The sequence below is a fragment of the Lithobates pipiens genome, unplaced genomic scaffold (assembly GCF_037356315.1).
Source record: "Lithobates pipiens isolate NorthernLeopardFrog02 unplaced genomic scaffold, aLitPip1_a1.2 Scaffold_22, whole genome shotgun sequence".
Classification (NCBI taxonomy): Eukaryota; Metazoa; Chordata; class Amphibia; order Anura; family Ranidae; genus Lithobates; species Lithobates pipiens.
This window is the reverse complement of record NW_027507784.1, coordinates 166,046,182-166,067,789: the sequence shown is the minus strand read 5'-3', so window position 1 is coordinate 166,067,789 and position 21,608 is coordinate 166,046,182. Positions and strand designations below refer to the sequence as shown.

Here is a 21,608-nt window from a genome sequence, read left to right as displayed (position 1 = left end):
CATGGTCTTGGTCTTCTGATAATATTATTATTTATCTTTTTGAATACTGTACTGATCAAACAAATATCGTACGTTCTAGTATCCTACAAGAAAACTTTTCATGTTTGTCCCTTTTGGATAATTTCTCATGAACTGTCTTGATCGGCTCTTGAAAGCTATGTACTAATTTGATTATTGTACTGATTTGATTATCGTGCAATCGCTTTGAAATCTGTATTTTTCATCCCCTTTCCTGATCATTTGTACTATGCATTATTGAAACTGATTGATTAGGGTTATTTCGTCTGCATTTTTGGAATGATCAGAGAATTATCACGTTAAAAGCATACCTAAAAATATATTGCAGCTTACCAGTTCTTTGGTGTACTGGCTATATATATATATATATATATATATATATATATATATATATATATATATATATATATAATATATATAATATATATAATAACATTTTTAAGGACTTTTCCTTTATTTTTTACCTGGCGATCCTGCCAATAGCACACTTATTGAACCAGCATGAAAATGCTCACGAACAGCACTATATCTTTGAAGCGGTGTTCTCACCATAGGCTGATGGAGGTTACAAAGCCCAGTGGAATATTGGCAAGATCAACTGGTATTTTCCGTACTTGCTTAAAGTGTTATTTTCCTGAAAAAGAAGACAAATGCATCCATCACATCTACGTACTGTTAAGCTGCAATATTTTCCATTTTTGTTTGTGGCTTTGGATATACTTGAGTACTGTACATACCATGTTTCCCCGAAAATAAGCCCGGGTCTTATATTAATTTTGGCAACAAAAAACCCAGTAGGGCTTATTTTTGGGGTAGGGTCTGTCTGTGATAAACACCCTGTTACAGCACCGTAACCTGCAGATCCCCTCTTTCCGCACTGACCTTAATCTTATGGTGCAGTTCAGGGCAGGCTCCGAGCATTGCAGAGGGAGGGGTGGGCCCGAGATCGCCCCCCCCGGCAGAAGAGGCAAAGAGGAAAGCGGTGGGGATCAGCTGAGCGCTGCTCGGTGCTTACATGGCTGCCGGAGCCTCCTTCCCCACTCTGAGCACTGCGGGGGAGGGGGGGAGCTGGGAGAAGAGGGGGGAGAGAACAGCGGGGCATAAGCTGAGCGCCAAGCGGCGCCGAACAGAAGGCATTAATCACAGCAACAAACGGGAACAGTTCACAGTATATACGGTAACGCTGCAATAAAGTGCATTTTAGGATTTTACAACACTTTTAAACTAGGGCCTATTTTCGGGGTAGGGCTTATTTTTGGGGAAACGCGGTAATACACAACTTTTTAAGTTGCTTTAAGATATGTATGTCTGTGCTAATAACTATCTCTTTTGCCTTCGTAGCTGATCCATTTCAGATGATGCTGAAATCTCTCTTGGGTTACCAATCAGGAGTTATTGGAGAAGCAGCTGAAAGTCATGTACAGAAAAAGCTTTATGAGAATGGAATATACAAATCTTTACAAAGCAACTTCAGTGTAATAATTAAGGTACTAAACCTTTGAGTATTTTAACCATACAGTGTCAAGGCAGGTATCTGTTGTTGCAGCAGTCATTTGCGGGCTGTAACTGTACACTTTCTTTAGGTCTCTTGTAACCTAGCAACATAGTCTCTAAAATAAATTTTTTTTTTTTTTTTTAATTTACCATTGCTGTCTGTGATAAATAGAATCTTTACACTTTTTTTCAGAGTTGCAGGTACTGCTAGTATTCAGCATTCAACACTCCTGGGTGTGCTGAATGTCTGCATCTCCAATGCTGTGATTTCATGCTGGCTGCTCCAACACTAGTGTGTTCTGTAGCAACAATATACCCCAGGAAAGCCCAAGCATTTCTTTGTTTTTGGGTAAAGTTTATTAATTGCATCTTCCAAAGCAACAATAATCCTCTCTAGGGTGATTCCACATTCCTGTCTGTACCCTGTAATTATTAGGATTTTCCCTTATGTGTTTAATAAAAGTCAGTTTGTCCATAGCAGCCAATCGGGTCTGCTTTATGCCCACAAAAGCAAAAAAAAAAAAAAAAAAAAAAAAAATCTAAAACCAATGACCCCATTTTAGATTTCTAAAAGTAAGTCTTGCTACAACGCAGATACAACTATTTGCCTGAAAAGCCTCTTCTGTGCTCCCCTCTTAAATGTGTTTTCTTTGTTATTAGGGACAAGAATTTACTGTCTGGGCCAATCTCTGCCAATTTACATCCGCTTGTCCAGTAAGAGCTCTAAGTGGATCATTTACACTGGACAGAGGGATGACCTCTGAAGAAGTTGGTGATTTCATGCCCCGGTGAAACTAGTTTGAGAGGACAGAGAAAGATTTTAAAGCTAATAAGGCTGATACCATGCATCTTGTGGTGTCTGCCCTTTATTTGGAATTTCTTTTTTTTTTTTTTAATGGCTAAAAGGTTTGGGCTAGGTTGACAGACATACTGTTTGCACTGGACATGTGTGTCTGTTGTCGCTGTGAATGAAAAAAGCCATTTGTTTCAGCGTTTTTTGGTGCGGTTCTGATGCAAATTTGGTAGGCTCAGAAATGTTCCCATATAACTCAATGAGCCTGGAATTTGCACACAAACCGCACCGCAGTGCCCATAAAATGCACGGTACTAAATTTGCACCACATATATGTGAACAGCTAGAATGGAAATCAATTTTATTTCATATGTCATGCAAATCGGATACAGTTCAAAGCGCATCCAATTCGCATATATGTGAAAGGAGCCTTGCATTAAACATTCTGAAGAGTTTAAATCTCTACTTCTCGTGAAAAATTTGTAACGGTTTTAGAATTATTTTGGTAATAAAACTGATATCACTAAGTAATTTAGGTATTTGTAAAAGCATAAAATGTTTGTCAAGCATTTGTGCACTATAACTGGTTACCAACAGTAAATGTTTTGCATTACAATGGGTATTCAAGATACAGTGGTATTTGAAATACACTCTTGAACTACTAAACAATAACTGGCGTTAGACTTGCTAATAACTTAAGGGAACCCGGCATTGAAGCCTCTTAGCTTCGCAGCCGCTTCCCTATTGCACATGCGTGAGCCACGCTATGCTATATAATTGACCCGGCAGAGGAAGGAGGAGTGGGGCCAAGCTTTGCCCCACTGCCGGCCCCCTGAAAGGTGATAAATGGGGTACCAGAGAGGAGGGAGGAGACTGTGAAAGCGAAAGTTCCACTTTTTGGTGGAGCGCTGCTTTAACTAGGGATGCCTGCATACCTGCCAAACTGTATGCTTCCGTGCTTGTTGTTCTGATCCATCTGGCAGTGGAGGATTTAGAAACTTTAAACCCCTTGCGTGCACCAGCAAAGTTAACAAATAAGGACTCTAGAAAGCCAAAGTCCCTGTTGACCTTGAGATAAGTCAAAAGGCTTCCCCTAACGTATAGAAAACTAAAATTTCCCTCATCAACCTCTGAGGGGGGATTAAAACTTTGGCGGGATAATCCTCCTGCATTCTATGAAACAAAGAGGATACTTTCGGGAGAAAACCTGGGTCTGTTTTGAGCACAACCCTATCTTCCAAAATTAACAGAAATGGCTCTCAAACTGAGTGCCTGCAACTCACTTGCCCTTCTAGCAGAGGTGATTGCTACCAAAAAAACTGTCTTTAAGACCACCCACTTAACCTTTGATTTCTCCAGAAGTTCAAAGGGACTGCCTGTAAGCGCCCTGAGGACCAAGCACAGATCCTAGGCAGGACAGGCCCGCACCCTTACTGGCCTGGATCTGGAGAGGGCCTTGGAAAAATTTCTTACAAATCAATCTTGCTGCAGGGAGACCTGAAGAAATACACTCAAGATGGAGGTGGCCTGCACCTTTTAGCATGCTGATAGAGGGGCATAATTTGACCCCGCCTGAGAAAAAATCCAGGACTCCCAGAATGTCTAGTTGTTCCTGTCCCTGATCTCAGGAATTGAACCTTTTCCAAATCTTGGTATAAATGGCCCTAGTTACTGGTTTGCGGCAGTCTAGAAGGATTTTTATCACTCTCTGAGAACCCCTGAGACCTTCAAAGCTGTTCCTCAGATACCATGCTGTTAGTTTGGGGGTGCCAGATTGGCCCCTGCATGACTAATTGGGGGGATATATGATGAGCCTCCTTAGGCCTGAAAACCAGGCTCTCCTCAGCCAAAATGGAGCTATCAGCATAAGGTCTGTCTTCTCGCTCAAGAACTACTGCAGAAATTGGTCTTACTGTGGTGAAGGCATTCCAAAGGCTGAACTCCCATGAATTGGCAAAGGCATTGCCTTGGCTCGATCATGTGGCTGCAGGGAGAAGAACTAGACTACCTTCCTGTTCTGAGGTAAAGATGTCCACCATTGGTCGGCCCCAAGACCGTACAATGTCCTCAATCACCTCCCAGGTTGAGTGATCATTCATCCTGTCTTACCTGTTGGTAGCTCAGAAAATCTGCTAGGGAATTCTGGGTCCAATTTTAAGTAGATCACAGCCAACAAAGCCAGGTTTAGTTTGGCATAGCCAAAAATCTCACCTGCTATTGGTTTCAAGGAAGGGCTCTTGGTTCCCCCTTGTTTTATGTATGTAACTGCTGCCGCATTGTCCGTATGCATCTGGAGGTTATGACCCCTGATAAGGGACTGGAAGGCCTCTAGAGCCTTCTGCATCGCCAGCAGCTCCCTCTGGTTCAAGCACCACCTGGCTTCTACTGGAGCACAAGCACCTTGAGCCAGGTTGTTGTCAAAGTGAGCCCCCTAGCCAAAGGAACTGGTATCTGTTGTCACCACCAGAGCTGTCAGTCTGACCCACAAAAGACTTTTGTCTAGATTGTGACGGCTTGCCACCACCACAGCAACCTCTTGACTCTGGCTTTTAGGAGCATAGATTGGTCCAACGTCTGCTGGTCACCATCTCGGCAACGTGAAAGGTGACCCAGCAGGAGGTGTTGGTGAAACCTTGCACAGGGTACTGCGCGGAAGCAAGATGTCATAAGTCCTACCACCCTCATGACTTCTCTGTTCGGGGCTTCCCGATTTGGTCTGAAGCTGTGCCACCGCCTTGAGTCGGAAACAAGCTGGGATTTTTTCCGGTTGATCAGCCAACCGAAAGAACACAGGAACTCCTGCAGGTCCCCCTCCAGCTGATTAAAAGACCAGGTGACAAACAGAAAATCATCTAAGTAGGGTATCACTGTAATAGCCTTTGTGTGCAGTGGGGCCAGGGCTTCTGCAAAGCCTTTCATAAATATCCTCATAGAGGATGCTAGCTCAAATGGCAGTGCCCAAAACTGTAAATGAAAAACCTCAGAGTTCACTCTGACTACCAGTCTGAGGTACCTCCTGAAAAATCCCAGTGTTTTGGGATTTGGAGGTTTGCATCCCTGAGATCGACCATTGCCATATAGCACTCTGGAAACAGAGGATTTGTTGTGAAGATGGACTCCATCTTAAAGTGTTTGTACCTTTTTAGAGCTCTGTTGAATGAGCGTAGATTCAGGATTAGCCTGAACTTGCCTGAGGGTTTTCTGACCACGAACACGTGGGAATAAAATCCCTGGAATCATTCCCCTTGGGATACCTGAGTGTGGACCTGCTGATCCACCAGCTCGCCTTAAAGCAGACTCTGTGCCCTAGCCTATTCCCAATCTCTAGTTAACGTGGTGACAAGAAAACTGTAAGGGGAGTGTGAATTGAACTCTAACTTGTAGCCATTCCTTATGATCTCCAAGATCAACGGACTTGAAGTTGCTGCAGACCATTGTGGAAAGAATTTCACCTGGGACATGTCACAGGTCCCAGAAGAATGCCTGGCAAATAGCAGAGCTCAGTGCGACTCGCGCAGTGTGTGCCCAGCCGTGAAGCCATAAGCTGTCACGGCCGGGTGCCTGCAGTTGCTATGACGGCACCACGGAGAGAAGGGGAAAGGAGCGACTTTTAATAAACTAAAAAAAAGGGGTGGAACTCTTCTTTAAGTTTGGACGCTGCATCCCCCGTCCAAGCTTTCAACCACACAGCCTTTCACTGCGTTCACCAGTGCTGCTGACCTGGCTGCCGACTTCACCGACTCTGCGGTTGTGTCTGCCAAAAAGAAGACTGCTTTGAATAGTAATGAGAAAGATTTGTGCAACTGCTGCCTGGAAGTGCCTGTTGAGATGTGTGACTGTAACGGCGACGAGCATTACAAGTTCCTGGCGACGCAAGTGGCTGCTAGGGCTGGCTTCAGACTGATGGAAGAAGCATCCCAGGCCCTTCACAGAAGGACAATCCCCTCTTTTGTCAATCGGGTCCCTAAGGGATCCTAGATCATCAAAGGCCAAAACTTTTTAAAATCAAAAAAAAAAAAAGTCATACGTACCTGCTCTGTGCAATGGTTTTGTAAAAATCGGCCACAGTCCTTCTTAGTTTCTGGCTTCTACAAATACTGCAGCTGCTGACTTTTAATATATGGACACTTACCTGTCCAGGGAGCCTGCGATGTCGGCAGCCGAAGCCCCCCCCCCCCCGAAAGGTGGCAAATGTGACACCGGGGGGAGGATTCCAAAAAGTGGAGCTTCCATTTTTGGGTGGAACTCCACTTTAACCACTTCCCGACTGGCGCACGACTATGTACGTCGGGAGAATGGCACGGGCAAGCAAATTGGCGTACAGGTACGTCCATTTGTATTTGCTGCCGTCGTGTATGCGCCGCTGGCGGTGTGCATGCCGATCGGGGCCCCCGTGAGTCCGCTCGTGGTTCCCGCGGACTTGATCGCCGCGGGGATACCCGCAATCGTCTCACGGAGAGGCTGAACAGAGATGCCGATGTAAACAGCATCTCCCCGTTCTGCCTAGAAACAAGTGACACTGATCTCTGCTCCCTGTGATTGGAGCAGAGATCAGTGTTCACTAGCACACAGCCCAGCCCCCACAGTTAGTAACGCGCCCCTAAGACACACTTCACCCCTATACTGCCACCCCTGGTTAACCCCTTCACTGCCAGTGTCATTTACACAGGAATCGGTGCATTTGTATAGCACTGATTGCTGTATAAATGACTGGTCTCAAAAATGTCCGATGTGTCCGTCATAATGTTGCAGTCACAATAAAAATCGGTGATTGCCGCCATTACTAGTAAAAAAAAAAAAAAAAAAAAAATTTAAATAAAAATAAAAATGCCATAAAACGATCCCCTATTTTGTAAATGCCATACATTTTGTGCAAACCAATCAATAATTCCTTATTGCGATTTTTACCAAAAATATGTAGAATGTGTATCAGCCTAAACTGAGGGAAAATATATATAGATATATAATAGCAAAAAATAAAGCATTTTTTAATTTATTTTTTTCAAAATTGTCGCTCTAGTTTTGTTTATAGCACAAAAATTTAAAAACCGCAGGGGTGATCAAATACCACCAAAAGAAAGCTCTATTTGTGGGGGGAAAAAGACGGCAATTTTGTTTTGGAGCCACGTCACACGGCCGCACAATTCAGTCAGTTAAAGTCAGTTAAAGCGACGCTGTGCCGAATCGCAAAAAGTGGCCTGGTTTTAAGCCAGCAAAATGGTCCGGTCTGAAAGTTGTTAAGAGGCTGTGGGTTGAGTATTTGTTTTTTTGTTTTTTGTTGTTTTTTTTTTTTTTTTTTACCTTTTTTAAATTAAGAAAATGCATTAAGGTAAAAAACCTTTTACCTTTACAACTCCTTTTAGGAAAATTGTGGTACAATGATATGAATAATTACTTCAGTCCAACCTCCACCTATGCTTTAATCTAGTGCAGGGATATGCAATTAGCGGACCTCCAGCTGTTGCAAAACTACAAGTCCCATCATGCCTCTGCCTTTGTGTCATGTTTGTGGCTGTCAGTCTTGCTATCCCTCATGGGACTTGTAGTTCTGCAACAGCTGGAGGTCTGCTAATTGCATATCCCTGATCTAGTGCTATAAACCACTGTATTTCTCTGGAGTGTACTAATATAAAAGGGTTGAAGTCCCAAAATATCAGTAGCTACTATGCATACTATTAAAGTTCCTATTTACAACTTGACAAGGACATAGGGAATTTTACTGATTTGATTGTTATCTGAACTTTGTAACACTGTACTAAATAGACTCTTTCTATTGCAGCTTTCAGAGGAGCTGCTGGCAAAGTGGAGTTCCTACCCTCAGGCTCAGCATGTGCCCTTATGCCAGCACATGCTTGGGTTCGCCATGAAATCTGTCACTCAGACTGCAATGGGAAGCGGCTTTGAAGATGATCAAGAGGTCATTCGTTTCCGTAAAAATCATGATGATGTGAGTATAGGGGGGTTACAACCCAGCTTTAACTTACCTTAGCATAATAAATAGAATATAAAATCAAATTTTTGTTAACCACTCTCTACCAATCTCTCACCCTTTACAACACCTTAAATTGCTGCTCTTCCCCATAAACCACCTCCCTGGAGTCTGTCTGCTCTACTGATCCCTGATTTACCACCACGGTCCAATCTTCTATTGAACCTTTTCTCCAGCAACACTGTGTCCACTTCGATCTGTCTGTCTATTTCTCTTTGCCCCTAACAGCATTTTTCACAAAAATCTTCCCTATACCCTCTTTTCCTATCTATCTATTTCCTATCCTATTTTCCTCCCTTCCCAGAACCTGTCTTGTTCTCTTCTGATAGTCTCAGCAGCACCATACAGTCATCCTTTTGCCCCATTCCCTGTTAGCTTTTTTTTCTCTGTTTTTTTTTCCATATCTGCCCCTAGAGCAGTAAACACTGCGTTTTCTTAGTGCATTTGTTCTGGCATCTGTGTGCACTCCTCCTCTGAGTTTTGATTCAGGTAAGTTTAACAGAAATAGATGAGAGCAAGACTGCACTCTGTATTCTTTTCTTACATCAAGGGACACAGAGCCATAGTACTTACTATGTGGGTTATAGGGCCACTGATAGGTGATGGACACTGGCACACCCTAAGGCAAGAAGTGTACTCCCTATATAACCCCTCCCACTACTGGGAGTCCTCAGTTTTTTTCGCCAGTGTCTAAGGTGTTGGTCACGAGTAAAGATGTGCTGTGCTGAGCTCCACTGGAAGCTTCCTTGCTGGGGCTAGCCATACTGACCGGATCGGTTCTGATGTGTTTTCATGGGCTAAATGAAATGGTACCCGGGCCTCGTATCTGAAGAAACATGGTTTTGCTTGCGAACGATTCTCTTTTAGAGAGCTGGACCCAGGGATTCAGTATTTTTTGGTAGTAAGGCCATAAAGTTTTTTACTGGCAGGGTGCTGTTGCAGGTCCAGGATTCTGGGTAACCTGAGATTCCCCCTGTTCCTGAAGGTTTCGGTGCCCACCGTGAAAGGTGAAGATTGGGTGTATCTCCGATAACCCTACTTCAAGGAAAGGTAAGGGAGATTTTCTCAGGAATTTCTCCTTCTATGTATAATGCTATAATGCTGTCATGCCTAAGTGTCACCACTGGGGGCTGTATTAATCACTCACCGACCTGATGCTGGGAACAGCGCAGAAGCCTTCATTTCTCCTCTCCTCCGGCCACAAGCAGATCCTCCGGTAAGAAAGGGGGGTCTGGTTCTCCTCCTGCGCCCCCAATGTTTTTTTGTTTTGATATGCCAAATCGGTTTCCTTTAAAAAAAAAGAAAAAAAAGAAAATGGAGACAGACTGCGTCGGCCATTCAGCGAAGGATTTACTCAACCCCCCCCCCCCCCCGCCATGTCTGCTGTTTCACAGAACGCTGCTCGCACGGGAAAACACTTTCCTTTTGAAAAGTGTTGGGGGCGTAATTTGCGGGCGGGGCGTTCATGCATGGCCAAAAGTGCAGGAAGTTGTTACAGCAGTGTGTGTGAAGCTGCTGCCTGGCTGGAGGGACAGAGCAGGAGGATGGCTTGTTTCAGCTTGACATTTTCCTATTGCAGCCAGTGCGAGATGCACAGTACCCTGTCGCCGAGAACCAGCGCAATGTGATTGTGCTGGAAACACAATCTCAGGTCAAATACGTAAGTCAGAGCCTAAATTGGTGGTTGATCCAGCAAAAGAGAAAATATTTTCTATCTGTATCCTGGAAAGTGTTAACAATAGATGCCAGCCTTCTAGGCTGGGGAGCAGCCTTGGAAGATGATTTTGTCCAGGGAAGATGGTCTAGGTTAGAGGACCTTGCCTATCAACATTTTGGAAGATTCGGGCAGTCAGACTATGGGACTGTCCTGTCAGGATTCAGTCCGACAAGGCCACGGCAGTGGCTTACATCAATCACCAGGGAGGTATGAGAAGTCGTGCAGCCCAAAAAGAGGTGAATAATGCTCTAGCTTGGGCAGAACGCGACATTCCTTGCCTATCGGCAATTTTCATTTCAGGAATAGAGAATTGGCAGGCGGACTACTTGAGTCGCCAACAATTATTTCCAGGAGAATGGTCTCTTCACCCCGACATGTTCCTAGCGATATGTCAGAGATGGGGTATTCTGAACATGGACCTATTCGTGTCCAGATTTAACAACAAAGTTGACAACTTTGTGTCTAACAAGGGATCCGCTAGCAGGCAGACTCGTTCACACTCAGTCTTCCCATGGGATCAGTTTTCACTGATCTATGCATTGCCTCCAGTTCTGCTACTTCCGTGCCTTCTCCACAGGATTAAGCAGGAACGAAAGTTGGTGATTCTGGTGGCCCCAGTGGGTCCCAGAAGATCTTGATTTACCGAGATCATAAAGATTACCGAGATCATAAAGATGGCAGTAGGAGTCCTTTGGACTCCGCCATTATAGCTAGACCTTCTCGCACAAGGTCCGGTATTTCATCCTAGCTTGCGGTTGAAAAATTTAACAGGTTTGACTGTTGAATCCCACTTTATAAAGGACTGTGGTGATCTCCTTCGGGAGTGTCTACTTTGATTAATGCCAGGAAGCCGGCTTCCAGAATCATTTTACTAGTTTGGAAGGCATATGCTTCTTGATGTGGATCCAGGGGTTGACACCCCAGGAAGTATGTCATAGGCAGTATCCCTGATTTCCTGCAAATGGGATCTGAAATGAAGCTGGCCTTGACTTCTATCAAAAGCCAGAGCCTGGCCTTGTCAGTGTTTTTTCAATGGCCTCTTGCTTCTGACTCTTGGTGCGTAGCTTATTCAGGGGGTAACACTGATTAATCCCCCTATCAAGGCACCTCTAAATTGGGAATTCAAATTTTGGTCTTATCGGCTTTGCAGAATCGGCCGTTTGAGCCTTTACGAGAAATTCCCTTGGTTCTTTTTGACAAGAGAGATTTCTGGTTGCTATTTCTTCTGATAGAAGAGTATCGGAACTAGCATCTCTGTCTTGTAAAGAGCCATATTTGATCATGCATAAGAATGAGGTGGTTTTATGTCCTCATCCTGAATTCCTACCACAGGTGGTAACAGGTTTTTTCATTTAAACCAAGATATTATTCTTCTTTCTTTCTCCCCAGAGCCTCAATCTAGGGAAGAGAAGGCACTACATTCTCTTGATGTAGGAAGAGCGATCAGAGTCCATTTAAAGGCTACCGCTTAGGTTCGCAAAACACATGTTTTGTTTGTACTGCCAGAGGGTCCAAAATGTGGACATGCAGCATCAAAATCCACTATTTTCCAAATGGATTTGTCAAGTGATTGTTCAAGCTTCAGCTTAAAGAAGAAAATTCTTCCTTATGTTAGAGCACACTCATCCAGGGCGATTGGTGCCTCTTGGGTGGTGCATCATCGGGACTCTATGGCTCAGATCTGTAAGGCCGCGACTTGGTCTTCGGTTCATATGTTTTCAGATTTTATCAAATCGTTATTAAAGGTCATGAGGATATTGCCTTTGGGCACAGTATACTGCAGGCTGCAGTATGAGTCCTCTGGCCTCCTGTTTTTTGTCTCCCTCCCTTCAGTTGCCATTGCTATGGGACATCCCACATAGTAAGTACTATGGATCTGTGTCCCCTGATGTAAGAAAAGAAACCAGGATTTTTAAAACTGCTTACCTGTAAAATCCTTTTCTTTTGATGTACATCAGAGGACACAGAGGTCTCTCCCTTCTTGGTATACACTTGTATTGCTTGGCTACAAAACTGAGGACTCCCAGTAGTGGGAGGGGTTATATAGGAGTACACTTATTGCCTTAGGACATTCCAGTGTTCATCACCATCAGTGGCCCTATAACCCACATATGCTGCCTAAGTACTATGGCTCAGTGTCCCCTGATGTACATCAAAGAAAAGGATTTTACAGGTAAGCTGTTTTAAAAATCCTGTTTTTCCAGCAATGCCAAAATGAAAGCTCTAATTCAGTGATACAGTAAATAAAACATAGCTGTCACAAGCAGTTTTTATCATGGTTTCTTCCAGACTGTGAAAAAACACAATGTTGCGCTAAGGTATTCCAGCAGGCAAAGCTGTGTCATCAGGGGTTATGAGGGAATGATGTTGATGTCAGGATCCTGAACATGTAGTCCAAAGTTCTGACCAATGAGCAGCAGAGAGTCAATATATAAATAAAATTATGTTAGGAATCATTCATAATAGGGGTAGTGGGTTTTTAAATGAAGTCAATAGCCTGGGTGATTACCGCAGGGAGTGTAGCTGGCACAGGGAGGGCAACACGCTGAAGAGAAGAAAAACCTCTGGGAAGAATACAAGAAAAACAGACAAGCAGCACCAATCTTAAGTGCATCAATATTGTAACATATTTAATCTAGTAGTAATGCACTCACTCGAAACAGGATAAAAGTAGTCACATCTTGGTAAAAGTCAGATGGACATCAGGGGTCCAAAATGATCATCCAGGCAGCGCTGTATTGTATTGCTCGGCGGCGCCAGTGGTTTCCGGTGTTCCGGCCTAGAGCGTACAGGTGTGCTTTACAACACCCATTTCCAACCCGTCGGCTTCCCTAGTGTGTATGGTTACTAAAAAGGGGACTTCCCCATGATCCGATTGGCCCACCCTCCCTGCCAGCTCTATATACCACACCCAAGATGGCCGACTATGCCTGATGGAGCACACATGCTCTGAATGCGTGCACGTCATAGCTTCCTTCCACTGAGACCAGGGACTTCCTGAATGACGGCTTCCTCCTGCGTTATGTACGCTTTAGCCCGGAACACCGGAAACCACTTCAGCAAAGCAAGACGATATACAGCGCTGCCTGGATGATCGTTCTGGATCTCTGATTACCATCTGGCATTCACTAAGATGTGCCTGCTTTTATCCTGTTTCGAGTGAGTGCATTACTACTAAAATAAATATTTTACAATATTGCTGCACTTAGATTGGCGCTGCTTGTCTGTTTTTTGTATTAAATAGTATACCATTATCTTTCTCTGGGAAACCCTGTGCAGAAAATAATGGCATAGCGTTCTCTCATGCAGTGGTAACAACCTATAGAACCACTTCTACCTTTTTTAAATTGGTTGTAAAACCTCACATATACCCAGCTTAGTGACTGGCCTCAGGTGATGCCCAGATGAAACAAATCCTCCTACTTAAGTTTTTTTACCTATTTATATACAGCTGTTTTTCCCCTGCATACATTCAAAGTCCAGAATTTCCGCAGGATCTATCGGCTCTGAGAGGAAAACTTCCTGATGTCAGGAAAACTCATCAAAAGTCACTTAGGAATATGCTTTGTTCATGTATCATGTCTGAGGTATACAACCACTTTAGTGAATTTGGACTTAAAGTATGAGACGTATGATTAGCCGTACACATCTTCACCATAGGTGATGCACATTAGGACTTAGAATGTGTGCACTATTCTTGCACTATTGCCATCTACTAATGGCATAAGATTAACAATATGGATGGAAAGCAAATCCTGCTTCTGTGGTCTGTATTTTAGAGATGGCATTGTACTTGGTGCCCATGGGCCTCTCGGAGGGCATGGTGTTGGCAGCACAATGACGGTTATGGATTTCTCAGTAGTGCAAAATGAAGTGTGAGTTTGTAGGTAAGGTCTTGAGTATTTTGGTTGCATAACTGTTTCTGAGACACCGGTAGGTGAAACCTATGTTAGTCATGATGATATATCATGCCTATTTACTCATGCACAGATATATGTGCAAATTCCTGTGAAAAAGGAAAAAAAAATATTTAAAGAAGAGACCTTCCACAATGTTTTTACTTAATTCTTGTGTATATCTGTTCCATTTAGATTTGGTCTGAGATTGGAAAGGGTTTCCTTGATGGTTCAATAGAAAGGAGTCCAAGTCGGAAAAAGCAGTATGAAAATGGTGAGCTTAAAGAAGTTCTATTTACTGCAAAGATTGCCCATATGCTCCTAAATCTCTAACACTTGGCTTTACCAATGCTAATAAGTAACTTTTGTGGTTGTGAAATTTTAAGATTTCTAAACCCAAGAACAAAACTTGAATATCTTTCAGCTAACCAGTCTTTGATGTGGAGACTGATTTTGTTTTATTTTCCTTTTTTTTTTTTTTTTTTTTTCCACTGCAAACACAGAAAAATATCTGATCTTGCTAGGATTCCTGTGTCCTTGTAACTTCCTGTTCACTGAACTGAAATAACAAACCACGTTATCGGCTTTCCTAGGTATCGTCTGTAAATTACAGAGCGCCTCCTATCTGTGCAATAGAGGGGAAGGAGGTATTTATAGGTTTCGATCAGGCCTAAGGTGATAAAGCTGTTTCTCTGTACATACGGTACAGTGAGTGAGCGTTGTCACTCTGGAGCAGGAAGTGTTACTTGTAAGATCACCATGTGAAAATGGAAGAAGAAAAAAATGAAAGCTACTGCAGCTACTTTAAGCACTGATAAGCTGCAATCTGGTAAATTTTTGGTTTTGGGTTTAGAGATGCTTTAGGATTTTATGTCATTAAGAAACCTGAATGTTTAGCTTACTACTTTATTGTTCCTCAAATCCACTGATGTTGCTTCTGTGCTGCTCTGCCTATGCTTAGAGTGAGGTAACACCCTTATTATAGAGCTTTGAGTGATGGCAAAGGCAATGCTTAAAGCAGACATTCACCCAATAAAATAGCTTATTTGCACCTGACTCCACCCCCTATATTCCCACTCTTACAGTTGAATTTTTTTTTTTTTTTTTAAAGTGTTTCTTTGGGATCCAGCGCATACGCAAAGATATCGTAGGTATAGCGGTCATGAAACCTCAGGGTGAGCGCATGCATAGTTAACTGTGTCAACCAATAACTGATGAGAGCTCCCCATGCATGTGCAAATGTGCCACAGGTCTCTCCTGGGCCTGAAGGAAATAGTTAACTTGGGAAAACTAGGAGTTGGTCTTACCTGTAGCTCAGTTTCTAGGAATCTTCCACAACAGCATTACTTATTTCACTTTGCTTTTTCTTGCTTCATTTTTAGCTATTACAGAACTGGGATGTGGTTAGAAAAGCTCATCCTTTTACTTTTGGCGGCTTTATATATGGACAGGGAGGAGTCCTCATTTTTGCCAGTACTCTTCTAGAAGCTTACTGAAAACAAAAATTCTGGTAAGACTAATCCCCAGTTTTCAAGGCCACATACCTGAAAGCCATACAAGCCTGTAGAAGCCCTGCAGTATTTATCGTGGTTCTAGAAACCAGTGCTCCATGCCACAGAAGTTGGCCACATGGATCAGGTGACCATCATTTGTTATCTCTAATGAAGGGGGTGGAGTTCAGCATAGTTACTCTTCCCCCTTTAAAGAAGAATTCCATGTATGTATATTTTATACATTGTTACATTTTTTCCAGCTTGGACCAATGTATCTATTAATATACCATACCTGAAAGATTCTCCCTGGAAGCTGGAAACCACTGAAGTAGACATTGCAAATCCAGTGATCTCCACTTGCTTCCGGGTTGGGTGGAGAGCACCCCAAATCTCCACCTCGTTCCATTAGAAAGAATACTTTGTGTTCAACCAGAAACTGCAAAGCATTCTTTGGTGCATATGCTAAGCAACTGACCTCATGTGTTCAGAATGCAGCTTGACATCCACTCAGCAAATTAACTGGAAGCGAGTGGAGATCAGCGGAGTACAAGATGATTGGCACGGCAAGGTATGGTATATGCATAGGTACATTGCTCCAAGCTGGACCAATGTAGCTATGTATAAAATATTCATACCTGGGATTCTTGTTTAACTAGTTGCCGCCCGCCTGCCCACCGTCAAATGACGGCGGGCAGTGCGTCTCTCGTTCTGGGTCACCGCGCCATGTTGCTAGGGCACGTTGCGACCCCAATCTCTGTAAAGAGCCGTGGCTGTTTAACCAAATGATCGGCTGTGTCCAATCGCAGCCGGTCACATTTACACACCGAGATGCCGGTAATCGGTGATCCTCGTCTTACACTGACAGAGTGTGTGGCAAGGAGAGCTGATCAACGGCATCTCGACACAGGGGGACATCTACACATGTATTCAGGGCACTGATTATCAGTGCCCTGATTACAATATAGCGTCAACAGTGCCACCAGTCAGTGCTGGCTATCAGTGCTGCCCATTAATGCCCATCACTGCTGCCGATCCATGCCGCCAATCAGTTCCACCTATCATTGCCCATTAGTGCCACCTCATCAATGCCCACCAGTTCAGCTTATCAGCGCACATCAGTGAAGGAGAAAAATTACTTGGTTACAAAATTTACTGACATATATATCTTAAAATAATTTAAAATATATCTCTACACACCCGTGTTAATTTTTTATATATGTATATATTATTTATTATTTTTTTTTTTTTTTTGTAAAAAAAACAAAAAAAAAAACACAGCAGTGATTAAATACCAACAAAAGAAAGCTCTATTTGTGTGAAGAAAATTATAAAAAAAATTGTTTGGGTACAGTGTAGCATGACCGCGCAATTGTCATTCAAAGTGCGACAGTGCTGAAAGCTGAGAAATGGCCTGGGCAGGAAGGGGGTGTAAGTGCCCTGTAGGCAAGTGCTTAAATGGATTACATGAGCAAATACCTTGTCATTTTATCACAATGGCAGCAGCCATTGGATCCCATAGCAGTGGTTTTTGTGACCAGGTAAGTATTTAATGCAATCAAACTTTTAGGATAGAAGTGTCTTATACGGGGATAGGGCCACTTTAATTATGAGCATGAAACGGAAGCATTTTCAGAGTAACGGATTATTTTCTTTGTTTTATGCCCCAAAGTTCTCTCTTCTGGTATGTGAACTACACAGCACAGCCACTCTGTGGATATACAGTATTTTAGCTCAGTGTGCATAGGACACCTGGGCAATGCCATTGTATTTTGCTTTATTATTTGTATCGAGCAGCGACCAGGGTTTCTCAACCTGGCCAATTATAGGTAAATGAGTAAAGTCCCTCATGCACACTACTAGTGTGTGTGTTTTTTTTTTTTTTTTTTTTTTTTTTTTTTTTTTTTTTATTAAACAGACAGGTTAAACTGGAACCACTGTACTAACAATCCAATGTTAGTGCAGCAATCTCCCCTGTTGTGCTATTGTGTTCTGATGCCCCCCATCCCCCCCCCTTCTGCCCTGCCAGAACACTCAGGTCAGCGCTCTTCTATATTGTTAATTAAATAGTTAACTTTTTCTTACCTGTTTTAAATGATATTTAATTGTATTCTCTCTGAACATCAAAATTAAATAAATATCTGAAATACATTTGAACAATAGTTGGCTCCGTTCCTAATCCCATCGGTTATTTCTGTATTTGGAATAGGCTATTACAGTTTGTGTTAGTGCCACAACTATGAGTGTTTACGTTTTTAAAATTAGGACAGCTAAAGAATAGATTGATATATTTTCTTAGCTTTTGTAGGTTTATTTTTACCCTAAAAAAAGAATAGATTTTCAAAGAAGCTACTTCCTAGCTAGTTTGAAAGCTGTCAAATGAGTGCTTCCCTTTAGTGAAAAAACGTGCGTTAAAGGATCTTCAGATCCTGTCATTTATATAAGCTTTGGGCTGTTATATGAAAACCAAATTTTGCCCCTCACTTGTCACCTCTCAGTTCTTAATGGTGGCCTTTTTATTGTGATGGGTGGCCTAACACACCAGTAAGGGGTGGCAGAAGAGGATGTCTAAGGCTGGCCATACATTGTACAGTTTTTTTCCTTTAGATTTACCAAAACCATATAATATGAGGTCAAACCTAAACCCTTTCAATTTGTATGCAGTCAGGCAGGCCCTTGAACTACATAGTTGAAGGTGAATCTAAGGGAAATAATAAGCAAATTGTTTAATGTATAATCTATGGTCAGCCTACCGTAAGTTTAAATTTTACTGGAGAAGTGAAGATTTACATGTATATTCAGCTCCCTGTGTATCTAAAATTAGTCACTAATAATAAATTAGGTTTATTGGGTCCTTCTTTCAGTTACCAACAGTTGGCAGAACACCCACAGGTTCTAATATTGCCAGAATCCTATGTTTTAACTTATTGGCATCTTTATAATTTCATACATGACTGAAGATTAAGGTGGCGATGGAACTCCTAACAGCATTATCTTGGTTTAGTTTTCCCCTTAGACAAAAGTTTACGGAAAGGTTGTTCTTTATCAGATTAAGAGAAATAATCATTTCCTTTTTGTGGTTTAAGCTCTAATGGAGATGGAAGCTCTGCTAAAGAAAGCTATTAAAGAGCGACGAGGGAAAAATCTTGGTCGTCATGTTTTTGTGGATGCCTTACTACAAGGGAACCTTAGTGACAAGCAGGTACATAAGCAGCCATCAGAGTACACAGTTTCAAAGCTTGCCATTAACCTGTTTGTTTTCGTTTTCTGTTCTTGCTTTCAGTGCAGTTCTTATCCAGCTAACCTAACTGAAATGTATTTATAAATCTGATCAAGGAATTACTCACTTTTTTTGAAATGTTTTAGTTTATTATTTTTAAGTTACCCATTTGACCCCCAGGCCAGATTTTGTAAGTTTGGCCACTTGCAAAGAAATTAGGGGTCTATCATTTTTTTTGTAATAGAAGTATTTAATATGATAGAGACAGAATATCAACCAAAAAGCCAGAAAAACACACAATACCAATGTTATAAGTTTTCAGTGAGTATAAAAAAAAAAAAGTATTTGATCCCCAAGCAAACCATGACTTGGTACTTGGTGGAGAAGCCCTTGTTGGCAAGCACAGAAGTAAGACATCTCTTGCAGTTACCAGGTTTACACACATCTGTGGAGGGATTTAGGCCTACTCTTTACAGATCTTCTCTAAGTAATTTAAGGTTTCTTGGCTGTCACTTGGCAACTTAAAGTTTCAGCTTCCTCCATAAATTATCTATAGGATTAAGGTCTGGAGACTGGCTAGGCCATTCCATGAACTTAATGTGCTTCTTCGTCTTGAACCACCCCTTTGTTGCCTTGTTGGTATGTTTTGGGTCATTGTCATGCTGGAAGACCCATCCATGACCCATAGTCTGTGTTCTGGCTGAGGGAAGAAGGTTCTCATCCAAGGTTTTACAATACATGACCCTTTCCATTGGCCCCTCAGTGCAGCAAAGTCAGCCTGTGCCTTTAGCAGAGAAACTGCCCCAAAGCATGCTTCCACCTCCATGCTTGACTATAGCGATGTTGTTCTTGGGGTCATTGCATTTTTATACCTCCAAACATGGTGAGTTGAGTTAATGCCGAAGAGCTCAATTATGGTCTTATCTGGCCCCAGCACTTTCTCCCAATTATTTTCTAAAATCATTTAGATGTTCATTGGCAAACTACAGATGGGCCTGTACATGTGCCGCCTTGAAGACGGGACCGTGCAGGCGCTGCTGCATTTCAATCCATGGCAGCGTATTGTGTTACCAATGGTTTGTTGTTGACTGTGGTCCCAACTGCCTTGATTATTCTCCAGCGCCTTCTGTGTAATTCTGGGCTGATCCCTCACTTTTCTCATGATCATCCTTGCCCCACGAGGCAAAATCTTGCAAGGAACTCTAGACCAAGGGCGATTGATGGTATTTAATTTGTGAATAATCATCCAACAGTTGTCTCCTCCTCACTAAGCTTCTTGCTGAAGGTCTTGTAGCCCAGTCCAGCCTTGTGCAGGTCTACAGTCTTGTCTCTGACATCCTTTAACAGCTCTTTGGTCTTGCCCATGATGGTGAGCTTTGAATGGAAGAAAAAGATTCTGTGGACAGGTGTCTTTTTTTTATACACCTTTTTAAAAGTATAAAAACTGCGCTCTGAGACTGTATGTAGGAGCTGGCACTTCAGTAGACATGTAGTGCAAAACATAAAATAAACAATAGTGCAGCGCTCAAAGTGATATGTGGAACTGAAAACAATATAAGACTGTAAATAATACAATTATCTCAAAGTGCTTTTTTGAATAATATACCAATGTGTAATCGCAAAAAAGATCAAGCAAATCATAAAAAAATATATATAGATGCATCCAAAACTAAATGTATATTGTTTTCCATTCCAATAACACTTTGAGTACTGCAGTATTGCTTATTTTACACAGGACTAATTTGTGTACCACATGAGCACACACTGTAGCCAGTCTGTGGGAGCCAGATTTCTTGTTGGTTGGTAGTGGATCAAATACTTATTTTACTCTGCAACTGCAACTCCATTTCCAACATTTTATTGTGTGTGTGTTTTTTTTTTTTTTTTTTTTTCTGGATTTTTGGTTGATATTCTGTCTTATTTTAAAATACACCTATGATAACAATTCTAGACCCTTCACTTATTTGTAAGTGGGCAATCTTGCAAAATGTGCAGGGGATCAAATAATAATTTTCATCACTGTACATGTAAAAATCATTTATTTTTTTAACTAGAGAATTACTTCGAACCCCCAAACATATATTTTCTGAAAGCAAAGGCCTAGGAGAAAAGTGGTTTTTGCAATTTTTTTAATCGAAAGGTATTTGCCAGGTGATTTTTCAAATGCAAGTTTCTTTTGGAAAAAATCACTTTGAATCTTGGTGCACACAAACACAATATAATGCCCTATTGTTTGGTAAAATATAAAATTTGATGTTAAGCTGAATAAATAGCTACTGAGCTTGTCACACTTTAAAATTGCTGTGGAATGTCGACAAACTACGGTACTGAAAAATCTCCAAAGACAATGCTTTAAAAGACTCTGTGTTACCAGTTTAGAGTTGCACAGGATGTCTGGTGGTAGAATTATTGCGCTCACGATGACATTCACGAAAATGTCTCACATGTGGTGCGATTGACATTTACATATGCGTGCGGGACTGATGAGGATTTTGCCACTTCCAGTTTTGGTTTCTTTACAAGCGGTTACCAGCTTGTAAAGCATCTGATCAAACCAATCTCTGTTTTAATAGACCCCCAGATTTTTCACCAAGGAATACCCTTCGCTGCCCAAGCTATCAAAAGTAGCAGAGTTTGGCTGTTCCTCACCCAGTTTTAACCACTTGACCACTGGGCACTTAAACACCCTTAACCACTTGCCGACCGCCGCACGACGATATACGTCGGCAGAATGGCACGGGCAGGCATATGGGCGTATATATAAGTCCCTGCCTGCCCGCGGGTGGGGGGCCCGATCGGGCCCCCCCCCGGTGCCTGCGGCGGTCGGCATTCCTTCGAGAGCGATCCGGGATGAGGGGGCGGCCATTCATTCATGGCCACCCCCTCGCGATCGCTCCCGACGAATGGAAATCCCCCGTGACATCACTTCCTCTCCTGTAATGTAAACACAGGAGAGGAAGTGATGTATTCTCTCCTCCGTGTCGGTATTTT

At 42.4% G+C, this 21,608-nt stretch overlaps 1 protein-coding gene across 1 annotated transcript in view; it reads left to right on the top strand.

Annotated features, from left to right (window-relative positions):
• CYP20A1 (cytochrome P450 family 20 subfamily A member 1) overlaps window positions 1-21,608 on the top strand; it is a 120,432-nt gene that overhangs the window by 17,181 nt on the left and 81,643 nt on the right. The window contains exons 4-7 of the mRNA XM_077448571.1: window positions 1,360-1,505; window positions 8,085-8,252; window positions 14,103-14,181; window positions 18,484-18,599. Coding sequence (XP_077304697.1) covers window positions 1,360-1,505; window positions 8,085-8,252; window positions 14,103-14,181; window positions 18,484-18,599 — 509 coding nt within the window. The remainder of the gene's footprint in view (window positions 1-1,359; window positions 1,506-8,084; window positions 8,253-14,102; window positions 14,182-18,483; window positions 18,600-21,608) is intronic.